We start from the raw sequence: 20,637 nt of genomic DNA on the forward strand, positions 1-20,637 counted from the left end.
ATAATGTGCTGACAATATGAAGTAAGGTGAAATAGGATATAAAGAGGCTGCAAAAGAACTTAGACAGGTTAATTGAATGGACATGAATGTGGCAGATGGAGTGTGATGTGGGGGAATGTACAATTATCCACTTTGGTAGGAAAAATAGAAAAGCAGAGTATTTTTTAAATGACTAGCAAATGTTGATATTCAGAGGGGCCTGGGTGTTCTTGTACTTGCTTCACAGAAAGTTAACATGCAGCTATGGCAAACAATTAGGAAAGCAAATGTAATAAAGGCTAAGAGGAAAGAATTCTTACTGTAATTATATAAAGCTCGAGTGAGAACACGCCTGAAATATTGTGTATAGTTTTGATCTCTTTACCTAAGGAAGGATATACTTGCCATAGAGGGAATACAACAAAAGTTCACGAGATTGATTCTTGGGATGTGGGGATTGTCCTGTCAGGAGAGATTGAGTGGGTAAGTCCTATATTCCCTGGTGTGTAGATGAATGAGAGATGATCTCATTGAAACGTATAACATGTTTAGTGGGTAGATACTGAGAGGCTGTTCCCCCTGGCTGGGGAATCTAGAACTTGGGGCATTGATGAGGAGAAATGTGTTCATTCAGAGGGTTGTGAACCTTTGGAATTCTCCACTCCAGAGAGCTGTGTGGATGTTGAGTCGTTGAGTATATTCAAGACAAAGGTCAATAGATTTTTGGATACAAAGGGATACGAGAATAGGAGGTGGATGATCAGCCATGATCGTATTGAATGGTGGAGCAGTCGAGGGGCCGAATGGTCTACTTCAGCTCCTATTTCTTATATTCTTATGTTCTTGTGTTAGTTATTGGGTGATTAGACTATTAATAACTATTAATAAACAAATAAATGATCAGACTTTCAAACCAGCCCAGCATGTAAGCAACAATGAAAGGCTTTATGGATTGAACAGAATAATTAGAAACAGAATTAGTGCGAACAAACAGAAGCAATATGCAATCCAGAACCTTCACTATACACCCTCTGGGCATGTACAGTGTACATAACTTTATCTAGAATTCGAAAGACTATTATACAAGGCTTGAACATGTTTGTATGACAGTAATAATTAATCTGAATTCCTTATTTTTTATATCAATTCATTCTCAGGATATGGGTGGTTCTGACAAGGCTCAGCATTTGCTGCCCGTGTCTAGTAACCCCTGAGAAGGTGATGGCGAGCCACTTTCTTGAACCACTGCAGGTAATGATTTGACACGACTGAGTGGCCACTTCAGAGGACAGTTAAGGATCAACCATGTTGGTGTGGGACAGGAGTCGCGTATCGGCCCAGACTGAGTAAGGTCAGCAGGTTTCCTTCCCTAAAGGACATTAATGAAGCTGTTTTTTTTTATGACAATCTGACAGCTTCATGTTCACTTTTACTGAAACTGCTTTTTGTCTCCAGATTTTAAAAAAAATTAATCAAAATTCTCAAACTGCTCACGGTGAGATTTGAACTCATATTATCAACTTCTGAGCAGGGCCCTTGAGATCCCAGATATTTTTATCCTGTTGTTCCTATTGGAAAGGGCAATATTATGATTAACTCTATCAATCTATCTGAAATGTTTAACGGTCACAGAGTGAAATAGGTCATGGAAGGATCATCAAGACACAGACTGCAGCGGTTCAATTAGGGATGGACACAAATGCTGACCTTGCCTGTGACAACCACATCTCCAGAACAGTTCAGAAAAATAATATATGGCTTGAGAAGCGATCTAAACCTCTTGGCTTTGTCAAGAATTTCAAGTTTTTAAAAGTTCTTAAATATTAACAAGCTGAGAAAAGGGATACTGTTGCAATCCTGGGCAAGGGCTTTAAACAAAAATGGTCAAGTGGCTCCTCTTTCCAGTGTGACGCTCCCTTCCCATTGTTTTGAACAAACCGGTCTCCTTCCTTCCAGGTCTGTTTATTATTCACGCGACAGGTGACGGCAACAGAGACAGAATGGACAGTTTGCCCAGTCCCAGGTCCCCCGCTGATTTCAACTTGGTTTTTGGAATGTAGAAGATTAGGGGGCGATTTGATAGAAGGTTTTATAGGATTTTGAAAGGAACTGATAGGGTTAATAGAGAGAAACTACTTCACTGGTGGGAGAGTCCAGAAGGAGGGGACATAAATATAAAACCAGAGCCAGGCCGTTCAGGACAGAAGTTAGGAAACACTTCTTCACGCAAAAGGTGGTAGAGGTGTGGGACTCTCTCCCCCCAAAAAAGTAGTAGATACTAGCTCAAATAATCATTTTAAATCTGAGATTCATAGATTTTTGCTTGGATGAGGTTAGATAAGGATATGGAGCCAAGGCAGATGGATGGAGTTAAGATATAGATCAGGCTGGAAGGGCCGAATGGCCTTCTCCCGTTTTCCACAATTCCTCTTGTTCACAATCTCAATGATCTGTGTCTGTGACATTTCCCTATCTCCTGGTGACGTGTGTGTCCGTAGTGAAGAGTGGATAGCTCATAAATCGAAGTCCATACTTTGGCCGTGTGTTCCTCTGTGTGACCCATGCAGACAGTGAGTGAGCCTTGTCGAGTCGAGTTGGAACAACCTGTTTGAACAGATATAAATCGAATAACTTACTGGGTATAAAAAAGAAAGAATTTACATTTTTATAGCATCTTTCACATCCCCAGGACATTCCAAAGCACTTTACAGCCAATGAAGTACTTTTGAATTGTAGTCAATGTTGTAATGTAGGAAATGTAACAGAACATATGTGCACAGTAAGATCCCACAAACAGCATTGAGTTAGTGATCATATAATCTGTTTTTAGTGATGCTAACTGGAGGATAAATATTGGCCAGGACCTGGGAGAAAGCCCCTGCTCTTTTTTAAAATAGTGTCTGTGGGACCTTTTACATCCACCTGATAGAGCTGCCAGAGCCTTGGTTTAATTTCTCATCTGAAAGATGGCACATCCAACTCCCTCAGTACTCACCCTCCGACAGTGCAGCACTCCCTCAGTACTCACCCTCCGACAGTGCAGTGCTCCCTCAGTACTGACCCTCCGACAGTGCAGTGCTCCCTCAGTACTGACCCTCCGACAGTGCAGCCCTCCCTCAGTACTCACCCTCCGACAGTGCAGTGCTCCCTCAGTACTGACCCTCCGACAGTGCAGCGCTCCCTCAGTACTTACCCTCCGACAGTGCAGTGCTCCCTCAGTACTGACCCTCTGACAGTGCAGCACTCCCTCAGTACTCACCCTCCGACAGTGCAGCGCTCCCTCAGTACTCACCCTCCGACAGTGCAGCACTCCCTCAGTACTCACCCTCCGACAGTGCAGTGCTCCCTCAGTACTGACCCTCCGACAATGCAGTGCTCCCTCAGTACTCACCCTCCGACAGTGCAGCGCTCCCTCAGTACTTACCCTCCGACAGTGCAGTGCTCCCTCAGTACTGACCCTCTGACAGTGCAGCACTCCCTCAGTACTCACCCTCCGACAGTGCAGCGCTCCCTCAGTACTCACCCTCCGACAGTGCAGTGCTCCCTCAGTACTGACCCTCTGACAGTGCAGCACTCCCTCAGTACTCACCCTCCGACAGTGCAGTGCTCCCTCAGTACTCACCCTCCGACAGTGCAGCGCTCCCTCAGTACTCACCCTCCGACAGTGCAGCGCTCCCTCAGTACTCACCCTCCGACAGTGCAGTGCTCCCTCAGTACTGACCCTCTGACAGTGCAGCACTCCCTCAGTACTCACCCTCCGACAGTGCAGTGCTCCCTCAGTACTCACCCTCCGACAGTGCAGTGCTCCCTCAGTACTCACCCTCCGACAGTGCAGCGCTCCCTCAGTACTGACCCTCCGACAGTGCAGCACTCCCTCAGTACTCACCCTCCGACAGTGCAGCACTCCCTCAGTACTGACCCTCCGATAGCACAGGGCTCCCTCAATATTGACCGTCCGACAGCGCAGGACTCCCTCAGTATTGACCCTCCGACAGTGCAGCACTCCCTCAGTACTGACCCTCCGTGCAGTGCTCCCTCAGTACTGACGCTCTGATAGCACAGCACTCCCTCAATATTGACCCTCCGACAGTGCAGCACTCCCTCAGTACTGACCCTCCAACAGTGCAGTGCTCCCTCAGTACTGACCCTCCAACAGTGCAGTGCTCCCTCAGTACTGACCCTCCGACATTGCAACGCTCCCTCAGTACTGACCCTCCGACAGTGCGATGCTCCCTCAGTACTGACCCTCCGACAGTGCAGCACTCCCTCAGTTCTAACCCTCCAACAGCACAGGACTCCCTCAGTACTGACCCTCCAACAGTGTAGCGCTCCCTCAGTACTAACCCTCTGACAGTGCAGCACTCCCTCAGTTCTAACCCTCCAACAGCACAGGACTCCCTCAATATTGACCCTCTGACAGTACAGCACTCCCTCAGTACTGACCTCAGACAGCACAGGACTCCCTCAATATTGACCCTCTGACAATACAGCACTCCCTCAGTACTGACCCTCCAACAGCACAGGACTCCCTCAATATTGACCCTCTGACAGTGCAGCGCTCCCTCAGTACTGACCCTCCAACAGTGCAGCACTCCCTCAGTACTGACCCTCTGACAGTGCAGCCCTCCCTCAGTACTGACCCTCCAACAGCACAGGACTCCCTCAATATTGACCCTCTGACAGTGCAGCACTCCCTCAATATTGACCCTCTGACAGTGCAGCACTCCCTCAGTGTTGACCCTCTGACAGTGCAGCGCTCCCTCAGTTCTGCACCGGAGTGTCAGCCTTGATTCTGGGGCACAAGCGTTTAGAGGTAGAGTTGAACCCACATCCTTCTGACTCGGAGGGAAGAATGAGCAAACATTTCCTGTATTGCAGCAACCTGGTCTCTGAAGCTTTGCCCATTCACCGTGGCAAGCAGCCTGCTATTGGAATGATAATAATCCTGGTTCCAGCACTTTGGTACCTGGTCGAGCTGGGGAGTGAGAGGCCATTGCTTTCCCACAGAGGGTTGTTCGAAAAAGGAGGGTTAGAAATTGGATCTCACTGGGAAATTAGGCCACCCTAGAGGGGGAGCAGGCATAGGAGTGAATCCGCTCAGGTCTTCCAAGCTTGGCTGTGGCCTAGCAACCGGCAGCAGTAAGGTAGGGTTCATCCTAGTTTTATTGTGTTTACATGGGGGGCGGTGGTGGCTGAGTGTCTTCTGATCCCGACTGAGGGCAATGAAGGGGTGCTCAGTGGAGGCTCCTCCTGTGGCAGGGTGCAGAGGAACAGTGTTGGCAGGGAGTGACTATAGGTTAAACATTAGTAGAAAGAGTGGCAGAGGATGGATCAGATTAATTTACAGTCTGCTGTCAGATAGTGAGAGAGGGAAATTGGAGAAGCAGTTGTGGGCGGAGGGGTACATACAAACATACAAACATACGAACACATGAATGAGGAGCAGGAGTAGGCCACTCGGCTCCTCGAGCCTGCTCTGCCGTTCAATAAGATCAGGGCTGATCTGATTGTAACCTTAACTCCACATTCCTGCCTACCCTCAATAACCTTCCACCCCCTTGCTGATCAAGAATCTATCTACCTCTGCCTTAAAAATATTCAAAGACTCTGCTTCCACCGCCTTTTGAGGAAGAGAATTCCAAAGACTCACAACCCTCAGAGAAAAAAATTCGACTCATCTCGGTCTTAAATGGGTGACCCCTTATTTTTAAACAGTGACCCCTAGTTCTAGATTCTCTCACAAGGGGAAACATCCTTTCCACATCCACCCTGTCAAGACTCCTCAGAATCTTATATATTCCAATCAAGTCGCCTCTTACTCTTCTCAATTCCAGTGGATACAAGCCGAGCTTGTCCAACCTTTCCTCATAAGACAGCCCGCCCATTCCAGGTATCAGTCTAGTAAACCTTCTCTGTACTGCCTCCAACACATTTACATCCTTCCTTAAATAAGCAGACCAATACTGTACACAGTACTCCAGATGTGGTCTCACCAATGCCCTGTATAATTTACCTATCAACCTGCAAGTCTTTGGCTGTGGGAGGAAACCGGAGCACCCGGCGAAAACCCACACGGTCACAGGGAGAACTTGCAAACTCCGCACAGGCAGTACCCAGAATTGAACCCAGGTCCCTGGAGCTATGGGGCTGCGGTGCTAACCACTGTGCCGCTTTAACTTTTAGTTTCGGTGACTGCAGCTTGACTGTAGCGGAGGTGCGAGAGCGAGCTAACAGCTGGGAAGTCAATTTCTGTGTAAGTTTAAAAGTTAATTCCCTTTTGTTTTCGGAGGACCAGGGGACTGCTGGGTAAGTAAAAAGTATATATTTGTGTGGTGGCTGTACCCGAGACACGACATGTGTAGTGTCTCCCACCCACCCTCCTCCTCTAACCAAAAAAAAAGGACTCTGTTGTGTTGATAAGGTAAGCTTTTTATTTAAGAAGTTCTGTCCGTTGGATTGCTAACCTAACAAGTTTTGACATTTTTTTTTTTGTTTTGTTTTTGGTTTTTCAGTAGATTTGTTGGGAATTTAGAATAATGGGAATGGAGGTTAAGGCAGTTGTATGTTCCTCCTGCAGAATGTGGGAGGTAAGGGTCGCCAAGAGTGTCCCTGCTGACTGCATCTGCGGGAAGTGCACCCAACTCCAGCTCCTCGAGAACCACGTTAGGGAACTGGAGCTGGAGCTGGATGAACTTCGGATCATTCGGGAGGCAGAGGGGGTTATTGAGAGGAGTTATAGGGAGGTAGTCACACCTCAGGTAAAAGAAGTAGGTAGATGGGTTACCGTCAGGGGAAGGAGAGGGAACCAGCAGGCAGTGCAGGGATCCCCTGTGGCCGTTTCCCTCAACAACAGGTATACTGTTTTGGATACTGTTGCGGGGGACGACTTACCAGGGGTAAGCAATGGGGTACAGGTATCTGGCACAGAGTCTGTCCCTGTTGCTCAGAAGGGAAGGGGGAAGAGGAGCAGAACATTAGTCATTGGGGACTCCATAGTTAGGGGAACAGATAGGAGGTTCTGTGTGGTGTGTTGCCTCCCAGGTGCCAGGGTTCGTGATGTCTCGGATCGTGTTTTTGGGATCCTTAAGGGGGAGGGGGAGCAGCCCCAAGTCGTGGTCCACATAGGCACCAACGACATAGGTAGGAAGAGAGATGGGGATTTAAGACAGAAATTCAGGGAGCTAGGGTGGAAGCTTAGAGCGAGAACAAACAGAGTTGTTATCTCTGGGTTGTTGCCTGTGCCACGTGCTAGCGAAGTGAGGAATAGGGAGAGAGAAGAGTTGAACACGTGGCTGCAGGGATGGTGTAGGAGGGAGGGTTTTGGTTTCCTGGATAATTGGGGCTCTTTCTGGGGTAGGTGGGACCTCTACAAACAGGATGGTCTTCACCTGAACCAGAGGGGTACCAATATCCTGGGGGGGAGATTTGCTAGTGCTCTTCGGAAGGGTTTAAACTAATTCAGCAGGGGAATGGGAACCTAAATTGTAGTGCCAGTGTGCAGGATGTTGAGAGTAGTGAGGGCAGAGATAAGGTTATAAGGACACAAGAGGGCACTGGCAAGCAAGAACTTGGTTTAAAGTGTGTCTACTTCAACGCCAGGAGCATCCGGAATAAGTGGGTGAGCTTGCAGCATGGGTTGGTACCTGGGATCTCGATGTAGTGGCCATTTCGGAGACATGGGTAGGGCAGGGGCAGGAATGGATGTTGCAGGTTCCGGGATTTAGATGTTTCAGTAAGAACAGAGAAGATGATAAAAGAGGGGGGGGGTGTGGCATTGTTAATCAAGGAGAGTATTACAGTGACAGAAAGGACGTTTGAGGACTCGTCTACTGAGGTAGTATGGGCCGAGGTTAGAAACAGGAGAGGAGAGGTCACCCTGTTGGGAGTCTTTTATAGACCTCCAAATAGTTCCAGAGATGTAGAGGAAAGGATAGCGAAGATGATTCTCGACAGGGGTGAGAGTAACAGGGTAGTTGTTATGGGGGACTTTAACTTTCCAAATATCGACTGGAAATACGATAGTTCGAGTACTTTAGATGGGTCAGTTTTTGTCCAGTGTGTGCAGGAGGGTTTTCTGACAGTACGTAGACAGGCCAACCAGGGGCGATGCCACATTGGATTTGGTACTGGGAAATGAACCCGGCCAGGTGTTAGATTTAGATGTAGGTGAGCACTTTGGTGATAGTGATCACAATTCGGTTAGGTTTACATTAGCGATGGGCAGGGACAGGTGTATACCGCAGGGCAAAAATTATAGCTGGGGGAAAGGAAATTATGATGCGATTAGGCAAGATTTAGGATGCGTAGGATGGGGAAGGAAACTGCAGGGGATGGGAACAATCGAAATGTGGAGCTTATTCAAGGAGCAGCTACTGCGTGTCCTTGATAAGTATGTACCTGTGAGGCAGGGAGGAAGTTGTTGAGCGAGGGAGCCGTGGTTTACTAAAGAAGTTGAAGCGCTTGTCAAGAGGAAGAAGAAGGCTTATGTTAGGATGAGACGTGAAGGCTCAGTTAGGGCGCTTGAGAGTTACAAGCTAGCCAGGAAGGATCTGAAGGGAGAGCTAAGAAGAGCAAGGAGAGGACACGAGAAGTCATTGGCGGATAGGATCAGGGAAAACCCTAAGGCTTTCTATAGGTATATCAGGAATAAAAGAATGACTAGAGTTAGATTAGGGCCAATCAAGGATAGTAGTGGGAAGTTGTGTGTGGAATCAGAGGAGATAGGGGAAGTGTTAAATGAATATTTTGCGTCAGTATTTACAGTAGAGAAAGAAAATGTTGTTGAGAATACTGAGATTCAGGCTACTAGGCTAGATGGGATTGAGGTTCACAAGGAGGAGGTGTTATCAATTTTGGAAAGTGTGAAAATAGATAAGTCCCCTGGGCCAGATGGGATTTACCCTAGGATTCTCTGGGAAGCTAGGGAGGAGATTGCAGAGCCTTTGTCCTTGATCTTTATGTCGTCATTATCGACAGGAATAGTGCCGGAAGACTGGAGGATTGCAAATGTTGTCCCCTTGTTCAAGAAGGGGAGTAGAGACAGCCCTTGTAATTATAGACCTGTGAGCCTTACTTCGGTTGTGGGTAAAATGTTGGAAAAGGTTATAAGAGACAGGATTTATAATCATCTTGAAAAGAATAAGTTCATTAGCGATAGTCAGCACGGTTTTGTGACGGGTAGGTCGTGCCTCACAAACCTTATTGAGTTTTTCGAGAAGGTGACCAAACAGGTGGATGAGGGTAAAGCAGTGGATGTGGTGTATATGGATTTCAGTAAGGCGTTTGATAAGGTTCCCCACGGTAGGCTATTGCAGAAAATACGGAAGTATGGGGTTGAAGGTGATTTAGAGCTTTGGATCAGAAATTGGCTAGCTGAAAGAAGACAGAGGGTGGTGGTTGATGGCAAATGTTCATCCTGGAGTTTAGTTACTAGTGGTGTACTGCAAGGATCTGTTTTGGGGCCACTGCTGTTTGTCATTTTTATAAATGACCTGGAAGAGGGTGTAGAAGGGTGGGTTAGTAAATTTGCAGGTGACACTAAGGTCGGTGAGTTGTGGATAGTGCCGAAGGATGTTGTAGGGTACAGAGGGACATAGATAGGCTGCAGAGCTGGGCTGAGAGATGGCAAATGGAGTTTAATGCGGAATAGTGCGAGGTGATTCACTTTGGAAGAAGTAACAGGAATGCAGAGTACTGGGCTGATGGGAAGATTCTTGGTAGCGTAGATGAACAGAGAGATCTTGGTGTCCAGGTGCATAAATCCCTGAAGGTTGCTACCCAGGTTAATAGGGCTGTTAAGAAGGCATATGGTGTGTTAGCTTTTATTAGTAGGGGGATCGAGTTTCGGAGCCACGAGGTCATGCTGCAGCTGTACAAAACTCTGGTGAGACCGCACCTGGAGTATTGCGTGCAGTTCTGGTCACCGCATTATAGGAAGGATGTGGAAGCTATGGAAAGGGTGCAGAGGAGATTTACTAGGATGTTGCCTGGTATGGAGGGAAGGTCTTACGAGGAAAGGCTGAGGGACTTGAGGTTGTTTTCGTTAGAGAGAAGGAGGAGGAGAGGTGACTTAATAGAGACATATAAGATAATCAGAGGGTTAGATAGGGTGGATAGTGAGAGTCTTTTTCCTCGGATGGTGATGACAAACATGAGGGGACATAGCTTTAAGTTGAGGGGTGATAGATATAGGACAGATGTCAGAGGTAGTTTCTTTACTCAGAGAGTAGTAGGGGCGTGGAACGCCCTGCCTGCAACAGTAGTAGACTCGCCAACTTTAAGGGCATTTAAGTGGTCATTGGATAGACATATGGATGAAAATGGAATAGTGTAGGTCAGATGGTTTCACAGGTCGGCGCAACATCGAGGGCCGAAGGGCCTGTACTGCGCTGTCAAAAAAAAAAACTGTAGCATAACTGCCCTACTTTTGTATTCAATTCCCCTCACGATAAACGATAACATTCTATTAGCTTTCCTAATTACTTGCTGTACCTGCACACTGACCTTTTGCGATTCATGCACTAGGACACCCAGATCCCTCTGCATCTCAGAGCTCTGCAATCTCTCATCATTTAGATAATATGCTTCTTTTTTATTCTTTCTGCCAAAATGGACAATTTCCCACTTTCCCACATTATACTCCATTTGCCAGGTCTTTGCCCACTCACATAACCTATCTATTTCCCTTTGTAGCCTCCTTTTGTCCTCTTCACAACTTAGTTTCCTACCTATCTTTGCGTCATTAGCAAATTTAGGGAGGCGGTGGCGTACTGGTATTGTCACTAGACCTAGTAGTCCAGAGCCCAGGCTAATGCTCTGGGGACATGGCTTCAAATCCCACCATAGCAGATGGTGAAATTTGAATTCAATTAATAAATCTGGAATTAAAAGCTCATCTAGTGGTGACCATGAAACCATTGTCAATTGTTGTAAAAACCCATCTGGTTCACTAATATCCTTTCGGGAAAGAAATCTGCTGTCCTTAACTGGTCTGGCCTACATGTGACTTCAGGCCCACAGCAATGTGGTTAACTCTTAAATACCCTCAGCTCAAGGGCAATTCAGGATGCACAATAAATGCTGGCCTAGCCAGTGATGCCCAAATCTCACAAACAAATAAAAGAAAACCTTTGTTCCCTTCAACCAAGTCATTTATATAAATTGTAAAAAGTTGAGGCCCCAGCACAGATCCCTGTGGCACACTACTCGTCACATCTTGCCAACCAGAAAATGACCCACTTATGCCTACTCTATGTTTCCTGTTAGCTAGCCAATCTTCTATCCATGCCTATATGTTACCCCCTACACCATGAGCTTTTATTTTCCACAATAACCTTTGATGTGGCACCTTATCAAATGCCTTCTGGAAATCTAAGTACAATACATCCACTGGTTCCCCTTTATCCACAGCACATGTTGCTTCTTCAAAGATCTCCACTAAATTGGTTAAACATGATTTCCCTTTCACAAAACCATGTTAACTCTGCCTGTTTACCTTGAATTTTTCTAAGTGCCCTGCTATAACGTCTTTAATAATAGCTTCGAACAATTTTCCCTAAACAGATGTTAAGCTAACTGGCCTGTAGTTTCCTGCTTTCTGTCTCCCTCCCTTTTTGAATAAAGGAGTTTTATTCGCTATTTCATCTCATGAAACCTTCCCCGAATCTCGGGAATTTTGGAAAATCAATACCAACACATCAACTATCTCACTAGCCACTTCTTTTAAGACCCTAGGATGATGTCCATCAGGACCCGGGGACTCCAACAATTTTCTTAGCACCACTTCCCTGGTGATTGTAATTTTATTGAGTTCCTCCCGCCCTTCCATTTCCTGATTTACAGCTATTTCTAGAAGGTTACTTGTATCGCCTATAGTGAAGACCAATGCAAAGTACCTGTTCAATTCATCTGTCCATCTCCTATTTCCCTTATTAATTCTTAGACTCACTTTCTATAGGACCAACGCTCACTTAGTTAACTCTTTTCTTTTTTAAATATCTATAGAAACTCTTACTATCGGTTTTTATATTTCTAGCTAGCTTTCTCTCGTACTCCAGTTTTTCCCTCCTTTTTAATATTTTAGTCATTCTTTGCTGTTTTTATATTCTGTCCATCCGTCTGACCTGCCTCCCATCTTTGTGCAATTATATGCTTTTTCTTTAAGTTTGATACTATCTTTAACTGTTTTAGTTAACCACAGATGTTGGGTCCTCCCCTTGGAACTTTTCTTTCTCGTTGGAATGTATCTATTCTGTGTATTCTGAAATATCCCCTTAAATGTCTGCCACTGCATCTCTATTGACCTATCCCTTAACATAATTTGCCAGTTCACTTTTGCTGGCTCTGCTTTAATGCCCTCATAATTGCCCTTATTTAGGTTTAAAATACTAGTCTTGGACCCACTCTTCTCTCCGTCAAACTGAATGTAAAATTCAAGCATATTATGATCACTGCTACCGAGAGGCGCCTTAACTATGAGGTCATTAATTAATCCTGTCTCATTGCACAATACCAGGTCTAGTATAACCTGCTCTCTGGTTGGCTCCAGAATGTGGTGTTCTAAGAAATTATCCCAAAAATATTCTATGAACTCATCTGGGCCACCCATGCCCATTTGTTTTTCCAGTCTTTATGTAGATTAAAATCCCCCATGATTATTGCTGTACCTTTCTGACAAGCTCCCATTATTTCTTCCTTTATACCTGTCCTACTGTGTAGTTACTGTTAGGGAGCCTGTAAAACATTCCCACAAGTGACTTCTTGCCTTTGTCATTTCTCATCTCTACCCAAGGTGCTTCTACATCCTGGTTTCCTGAACATAGGTCATCCCTCTCTATTGTATTAATACCATCATTAATTAACAGAAGTTCCCCTCCACATTTTCCTAGCTTCCTGTCCTTCCTAAATGCCATGTACCCTTCAATATTCAGGTCCCAATCTATGTCATCCTGCAGCCATGTCTCTGTAATGGCTATCAGATCATACTTATTTATTTCTATTTGTGCTATTGGTTTATCTATTTTGTTTCGAAAGCTCTGTGCATTCAAATACAGAGCCTTGAGTTGTGTCCTTTTATTATTTTTGTAACCTCTAGCCTTATCTGCTGATTTGCTCTTAGATTTGTACTCTCTGTTCCTTCTTGTCACGGTCCATTTATCTGTTCCCATAGTCATACCTTTCTCTCTTGCCTTGTCACTACCCCTTTTTTTATTCATTCACGGGATGTGGGCGTCACTGGCTATGCCAGCATTTATTACCCATCCCTAATTGCCCTTGAGAAGGTGGTGGTGAGCTGCCTTCTTGAACCGCTGCAGTCCATGTGAGGTAGGTACACCCACAGTGCTGTTAGGAAGGGAGTTCCAGGATTTTGACCCAGTGACAGTGAAGGAACGGTGATATAGTTCCAAGTCAGGATGGTGTGTGACTTGGAGGGGTACTTGCAGGTGGTGGTGTTCCCATGCATCTGCTGCCCTTGTCCTTCTAGGTGGTAGAGGTCACGGGTTTGGAAGGTGCTGTCTAAGGAGCCTTGGTGCATTGCTGCAGTGAATCTTGTAGATGGTACACACTGCTGCCACTGTGCGTCGGTGGTGGAGGGAGTGAATGTTTGTGGATGGGGTGCCAATCAAGTGGGCTGCTTTGTCCTGGATGGTGTCGAGCTTCTTGAGTGTTGTTGGAGCTGCACCCATCCAGGCAAGTGGAGAGTATTCCATCACACTCCTGACTTGTGCCTTGTAGATGGTGGACAGGCTTTGGGGAGTCAGGAGGTGAGTTACTCGCCTCAGGATTCCTAGCCTCTGACCTGCTCTTGTAGCCACGTAATTTATATAGCTACTCCAGTTCAGTTTCTGGTCAATGGTAGCCCCTAGGATGGTAATGCTGCTGAATGTCAAGGGGAGATGGTTAGATTCTCTCTTGTTGTAGATGGTCATTGCCTGGCACTTGTGTGGCGCGAATGTTACTTGCCACTTGTCAGCCCAAGCCTGGATATTGTCCAGGTCTTGCTGCATTTCTACACGGACTGCTTCAGTATCTGAGGAGTTACGAATGGTGCTGAACATTGTGCAATCATCAGCGAGCATCCCCACTTCTGACCTTATGATTGAAGGAAGGTCATTGATGAAGCAGCTGAAGATGGTTGGGCCTAGGACACTATCCTGAGGAACTCCTGCAGTGATGTCCTGGAGCTGAGATGATTGACCTCCAACAACCACAACCATCTTCCTTTGTGCTAAAATAAAAGCAAAATACTGCGGATGCTGGAAATCTGAAACAAAAACAAGAAATGCTGGAATCACTCAGCAGGTCTGGCAGCATCTGTGGAAAGAGAAGCAGAGTGAACGTTTCGGGTCAGTGACCCTTCTTCGGAACTCCGAAGAAGGGTCACTGACCCGAAACGTTCACTCTGCTTCTCTTTCCACAGATGCTGCCAGACCTGCTGAGTGATTCCAGCATTTCTTGTTTTTGTTCCTTTGTGCTAAGTATGACTCCAACCAGCGGAGGGTTTTCCCCCTGATTCCCATTGACTCCAGTTTTGCTCAGGCTCCTTGATGCCACGCTCGGTCAAATGCTGCCTTGATGTCAAGGGCAGTCACTCTCACCTCACCTCTTGCGTTCAGCCCTTTTGTCCATATTTGAACCAAGGCTGTAATGAGGTCAGGAGCTGTGTGTCCCTGTTGGAACCCAAACTGAGCATCACTGAGCAGGTTGTTGCTAAGCAAGTACCGCTTGATGGCATTGTTTATGACACCTTCCATCACTTTACTGATGATTGAGAGTAGACTGATGGGGCAGTAATTGGCCGGGTTGGACTTGTCCTGCTTTTTGTGTACAGGACATACCTGGGCAATTTTCCACATTGCAGGGTAGATGCCAGTGTTGTAGCTGTACTGGAACAGCTTGGCTAGGGGCACGGCATGTTCTGGAGCACAGGTCTTCAGTACTATTGCTGGAATATTGTCAGGGCCCATAGCTTTTGCAGTATCCAGTGTCTTCAGTCGTTTCTTGATATCACGCGGAGTGAATCGAATTGGCTGAAGACTGGCATTTGTGATGCTGGGGACTTCAGGAGGAAGCCGAGATGGATCATCAACTCGGCACTTCTGGCTGAAGATTGTTGCAAATGCTTCAGCCTTATCTTTCACACTTTTTGGTACCTAGCTCCTCATACTGACTATGCAGAACCTCTTTCCTTGTCCTGCCTGTGTCGTTGGTGCCTACATGGACCATGACGACTGGATCCTCCCCCTCTCACTGTAAGTTCTTCTCCAGCCCTGATGTGCTGGGCTCCCCCATCATTGAGGATGGGGATATTTGTGGAGCCACTTCCTCCAGTTAGTTGTTTAACTGTCCACCACCATTCGGCTGGATGTGGCAGGACTGCAGAGCTTAGATCTGATCCGTTGGTTATGGGATCGCTTAGCTCTGTCTATCGCATGCTGCTTACGCAGTTTGGCATGCAGATAGTCCTGTGTTGTAGCTTCACCAGGTTGACACCTCATTTTGAGGTATGCCTGGTGCTGCTCCTGGCATGCCCTCCTGCACTCTTCATTGAACCAGGATTGGTCCTGGCTTGATGGTAATGGTAGAGTGGGGGATATGCCGGGCCATGAGGTTACAGAATGTGGTTGAATACAATTCTGCTGCTGCTGATGGCCCACAGCACCTCATGGATGCCCAGTTTTGCATTGCTAGATCTGTTCTAAATCTATCCCATTTAGCACGGTGATAGTGCCACACAACACGATGGACGGTATCCTCAATGTGAAGGCGGGACTTCGTTTCCACAAGGACTGTGCGGTGGTCACTCCGACCAATACTGTCATGGACTGAAGCATCTGCGGCAGGCAGATTGGTGAGGACGAGGTCAAATATTTTTTTCCCTCGTTTTGGTTCCCTCACCACCAGAGACCCAGGGTATTTCTCTGGGGACATGGGTTCGAATCCCACCACAGCAGAAGGTGGAATTTGAATTTAATTAACAAATCTGGAATTAAAAGCTAGTCTAATGATGGCCATGAAACCATTGTCGATTGTGGTAAAAATCCATCTGATTCACTAATGTCCTTTAGGGAAGGAAATCTGCTGTCCTTACCTGGTCTGGCCTACATGTGACTCCAGATGCACAGCAATGTGATTGACTCTTACATGGGTTACTAGTCCAGTGATAATACCACTACGCCACCTCCTACCCCAATTGATTTACCACATCTTCCCAAATTTGAACCTTTGCCCCCACTGTTTTGTTTAAAACCCTTTCTACTTCCCCAGTTATGCGGATCATGAGAACAGTGGTCCCAGCATGGTTCAGGTGTAGACCGTCCCAACAGTACAGTCCCCACTTTCCCCAGTACTGGTGCCATTCCCCACAAACTGGAACCCACTTCTACCACACCAGTCTTTGAGCCACGCATTTATTTCTCTGATCTTATTTGACCTATGCCAATTTGCATGTCACTCAGGTAATAGTCCAGAGATGATTACCTTTGAGGTTCTGCTTCTTAATTTGGTACCTAGCTCCTCATACTGACCATGCAGAACCTCTTTCCTTGTCCTGCCTGTGTCGTTGGTGCCTACATGGACCATGACGACTGGATCCTCCCCCTCTCACTGTAAGTTCTTCTCCAGCCCTGAGCAGATGTCCTGAACCCTGGCACCGGGCAGACAACACAGCCTTCTGGACTCTCGCTCTTTGCCGTGTCAATCCCTCTAACTATACTGTCCTCGACTACCACTACTTTCCTTTTGGCTCCCCCCACTTGAATGGCTTCCTGTCCCACAGTGCCATGGGCAGTCTGCTCATCCACCTTGCAGACCTCACTTTCACCCACACAGGTTGAGAGCACCTCAAACCTGCTTGACAATTGTAAAGTCTGAGGCTCCTCGACTACTGTCTGTTCGGTCCCGTTACCTGCCTCACTCACGGTCACATCCTCCCGTCCCTCACCTGACCAAAACAGATGACCCTCTGCTAAGGGATGTGACCATCTCCTGGTACAAAGTGTCCAGATATCTCTCCCCTCCTGATGTTGTGCAGTGTTTGCAATTCGGCTTTCAGATAAATAATCCTGATTCTGATCTCCTCTAGCTGCTTAGTGTAATTACTTGTTTTTACATGTCTTATTCCCAGGGGCGTTTTTAGGTTGCCAGTTTTTTCAGAAGCTGTTGATCAGATGGTGCTAGTTTTTGAGGTGGCCTGTCTTTTAACACAGTGCTGAGTAAGAATCATTATCGTCTGCTTTATATGTTTGGTGACTTACGGTCAAATTCAGTCCCTCAGCATCATTCGATCGTCTGGACATCTGAACTGGTGACTGCGGACTGGAGGAATTGGGAGTAACTAAACCTGGAAATGAGAAGCAGATGGAGGATTTAACACCAAGTTGTCAAGGGAAATCTCACTTTGTATTGTCTTAGCAGGTAAAACACTGGATGTCTTGGCCATGGCTCAATGGATAGCAGGCTCACCTGTACAGCAAGCGGTCAGTGGTTCAAGTCCCATTCCAGGGCAATGCTCTAGTGCAGTCCTGAGGGAGTGCTGCACTGTTAGCAGTGCTATCTTTTCAATGAGATGTTAAACCCAGGCCCCCATCTGCCCTTTCAGATGGACTTAAGAGATCCATGGCAACAATTTGAAGAGCGAGGGAGTTCGTCCCAGCATCCCAACCTATGTTTATACTTCACCAACATTATTACCACTGATATTTGGTCAGTGTCTCTATGCTGTTTGTGGGAGCTTCCTGTTGCCAAATTGGCTGGCCACGTTTCCTACATTACAACAGAGCCTACAATTCAAAGGTATTTCATTGGCTGTAAGGTACTTTAGGACGTCCTGCAGTCTTTGCACTGAGACTATGAACCCTCTTCTGACTCAGAGGCATTCATGATATCCGCTAAGTCAAGGCTGACACATTGGAGTGGGGGTAAGGTGGATGAAGGTGATGAGACGAAACCTCCTGTAATGCAGCGCTTTCTAAACAATGTGTGGCCACCTTGAAAACACAATATCTGTTGGGCATTTAGTGAATAGACTTACCTGGTAAGGAATCTGATGGCAGAGATATCAGGCTGGATTGCAGATAAGAGCAAATGTCTGTCTCTCCCAAGCTATGAGACCATAAACTGCTCTGTTCAGTGAGGCTGGAGGTGTTGGACTGGGGACGTGAATCTTTTGAGGAAAAAAGAGCAGGAATACTTCCTCTAGGATAAGACGTGAGAAAATGGTTATTAATATCAGTTCATTATTATTCAGCTCCCTCAGTAGTTTAAAGCTGTTTAAAGCCCTGCTCAGACAACACTTGGAGTTACTGGGAGAAGTTCTGGGTACCACACCTTAGGAAGGATATACTGGCCTTGGACAGAGTGCAGTGTAGGTTTACAAGAATGATACCTGGACTCCAAGGGTTAAATTACGAGGCGAGATTACACAAACTAGGGTTGTATTCCATGGAATTTAGCAGGTTAGGAGGTGATTTGATTGAAATTTGCAAGATATTAAGGGGCAACAGATAGGCTCGAAAGAGAGAAACTATTTCCACTGATTGGGGAATCTAAGACTAGGGGATAGAGTCAAAAAAATTAGAGCCAGACCTTCCAAGAGTGAAATTAGGAAACATTTCTACACACAAAGGGTGGTAGAAATTTGGAATTCTCTTCCGGAAATGGAAATTGATGCTGGATCAGTAGTTGAATCACAGAATCGCAGAATTGTTACAACACAGAAGGAGGCCATTCGGCCCATCTTGTCTGAGTTAGGTCACAGATCAGCCATGATCTTATTGCTTGGTCGAACAGGCTGGAGGGGCCAAATGGCCTCCTCCTGTTTCTACGTTCCCATTTTCCGACGTTCCTATTCTGCTCACTGTCATAAAGTGAAGTACAGGTGACAGGTTGGAAAGAGAGTTTGCTCCAGGTTTCAAAGTTGGCTATACTTCACTTCTCAGGGTATGTGGATGATTTGGACTTGAATAAAGGGAGCATAATCTCAAAATCTGCTGGTGACACAAAAATAGGAGGTTTGGCAAACAACGAGGAAGTGTGTGGAAAAACTTCAGGAAGACAATAGATAGGTTTGGGAAATGGGGGCAAACCGGTGGCAAATGCAGTTTAATATGGAGATGTGTGAGGTAGTAGATTTTGGGAAAATAAACAATGGTTGGAAGTGAACACAAAATAAAAAGACACTGAAGGGTGAGGATAAACAGAGACACCCCAGAGTTCAAATACAGAATTCACAGAAGGTGTGAGTTAAGGGAGATAAATTTATTAAAGGCTGTTATGAATGCTGGACTTGGTAGCATGATTATTTTTTAAAAATTGTGATTTTTAATCTAGTTTAAGATGGAGTCAGAGAAGTCAGGTGACCTTACATCAACTCTGCTTAAAGACAAGATAGGGATCTTGGTTACCAGGGCAACAAAGAACCCAGATCAAAGCCCTTTTTGAAAAACAGAGACTGCAGGGCTACAACACCTGAGGAATAATGGGTTTCTCCTCCCAGACTTTCCGATCGTAAACAAGGAGTCAGTGACTCTGAGGATGTAAATGTGAATGGCTATTGCTGACACCTGGAAACAATGGGAAGCCTGGTTGGCTCTGCTGTAGACTTTGCATATTGGAAAAGACAATTGGCTTTTTACTTTTGATAAAGGAAGATTGGAAGAAGCTCAGTGGTGGCAGCCTCAGAGAGGGAGAGAGAGAGGGAGAACACCTACTCTCAGAGAAGGGCAGCATAGTGGTGCAGTGGTTAGCACCGCAGCCTCACAGCTCCAGCGACCCGGGTTCAATTCTGGGTACTGCCTGTGCAGAGTTTGCAAGTTCTCCCTGTGATTGTGTGGGTTTCCTCCGGGTGCTCCGGTTTCCTCCCACAGCCAAAGACTTGCAGGTTGATAGGTAAATTGGCCATTATAAATTGCCCCAAATACAGGTAGGGGAATTGAGGGAAGGTGGGGATGTGGTAGGACTTTAGGATTAATGTAGGATTAGTATAAATGGATGGTTGATGGTCAGCACAGTATCAGTGGGCAGAAGGGCCTGTTTCAGTGCTGTATCTCTAAATAAATAAAGACCGATACAGTAGAAGACTTGAACCTATTTTGAAAGTTGACATTTGTGGAGAAGTAAAAAACCAACAGGATCACCAGAGATCACCTGACTCACGAAAGTCTAGGTGGAAAGTGCTAAGAGAAGTGAACGGACAGGACACTGACGTTGAGAAAGGTCTGGGAGATCCAACCCATTGCAACTGGGAGGAGTTTGGGACTTTTCGCCATAAAGATGTCCACACTGAGGAGGACAGTGTAACATATAAATATGGTGTGAGGTTGCCAAGTGTTGAAATTACCTTTCTCTATAATTTGGGGTATCAGCTCATAACAAAGTCCTATTCAGCAGTTCTGATGAAAGGTCACTGACCTGAAACTCCACAGATACTGCCAGACCTGCTGAGAATTTCCAGCACTTTCTGCTTTTATTTACTATTCAGAGGACTTCTTTTAATTTATTTGTTGTAATAAAAGTCATAAACAGTGAAAATGTGTCACGTAATCCTTTAAATTGCTCTGGGGAGTTCATATCTCGTGTTTCACTGAGGTCAGAACAAGGCAATAGCATTTCAGGTTTTAAAAATGAGGCACAGTGTACGTGTGTAAAGAAATAATGATA

General features: G+C 46.0%; 1 protein-coding gene across 3 annotated transcripts in view; it reads right to left on the bottom strand.

Annotated features, from left to right (window-relative positions):
• Positions 1–20,637, bottom strand: part of LOC137377359 (lamin-B1.S-like) — a 158,809-nt gene continuing 138,172 nt past the window's right edge. For all 3 annotated transcript variants that reach the window (XM_068046958.1, XM_068046959.1, XM_068046957.1), the window contains 3 exons: positions 18,011–18,174; positions 17,235–17,320; positions 1–2,583 (listed from right to left, as the gene is read on the bottom strand). In XM_068046958.1, coding sequence (XP_067903059.1) covers positions 2,449–2,583; positions 17,235–17,320; positions 18,011–18,174 — 385 coding nt within the window. In that variant the 3' untranslated portion in view covers positions 1–2,448. The remainder of the gene's footprint in view (positions 2,584–17,234; positions 17,321–18,010; positions 18,175–20,637) is intronic.

The sequence above is a fragment of the Heterodontus francisci genome, chromosome 14 (genome assembly GCF_036365525.1).
Source record: "Heterodontus francisci isolate sHetFra1 chromosome 14, sHetFra1.hap1, whole genome shotgun sequence".
In the NCBI taxonomy this organism is placed as follows: Eukaryota; Metazoa; Chordata; class Chondrichthyes; order Heterodontiformes; family Heterodontidae; genus Heterodontus; species Heterodontus francisci.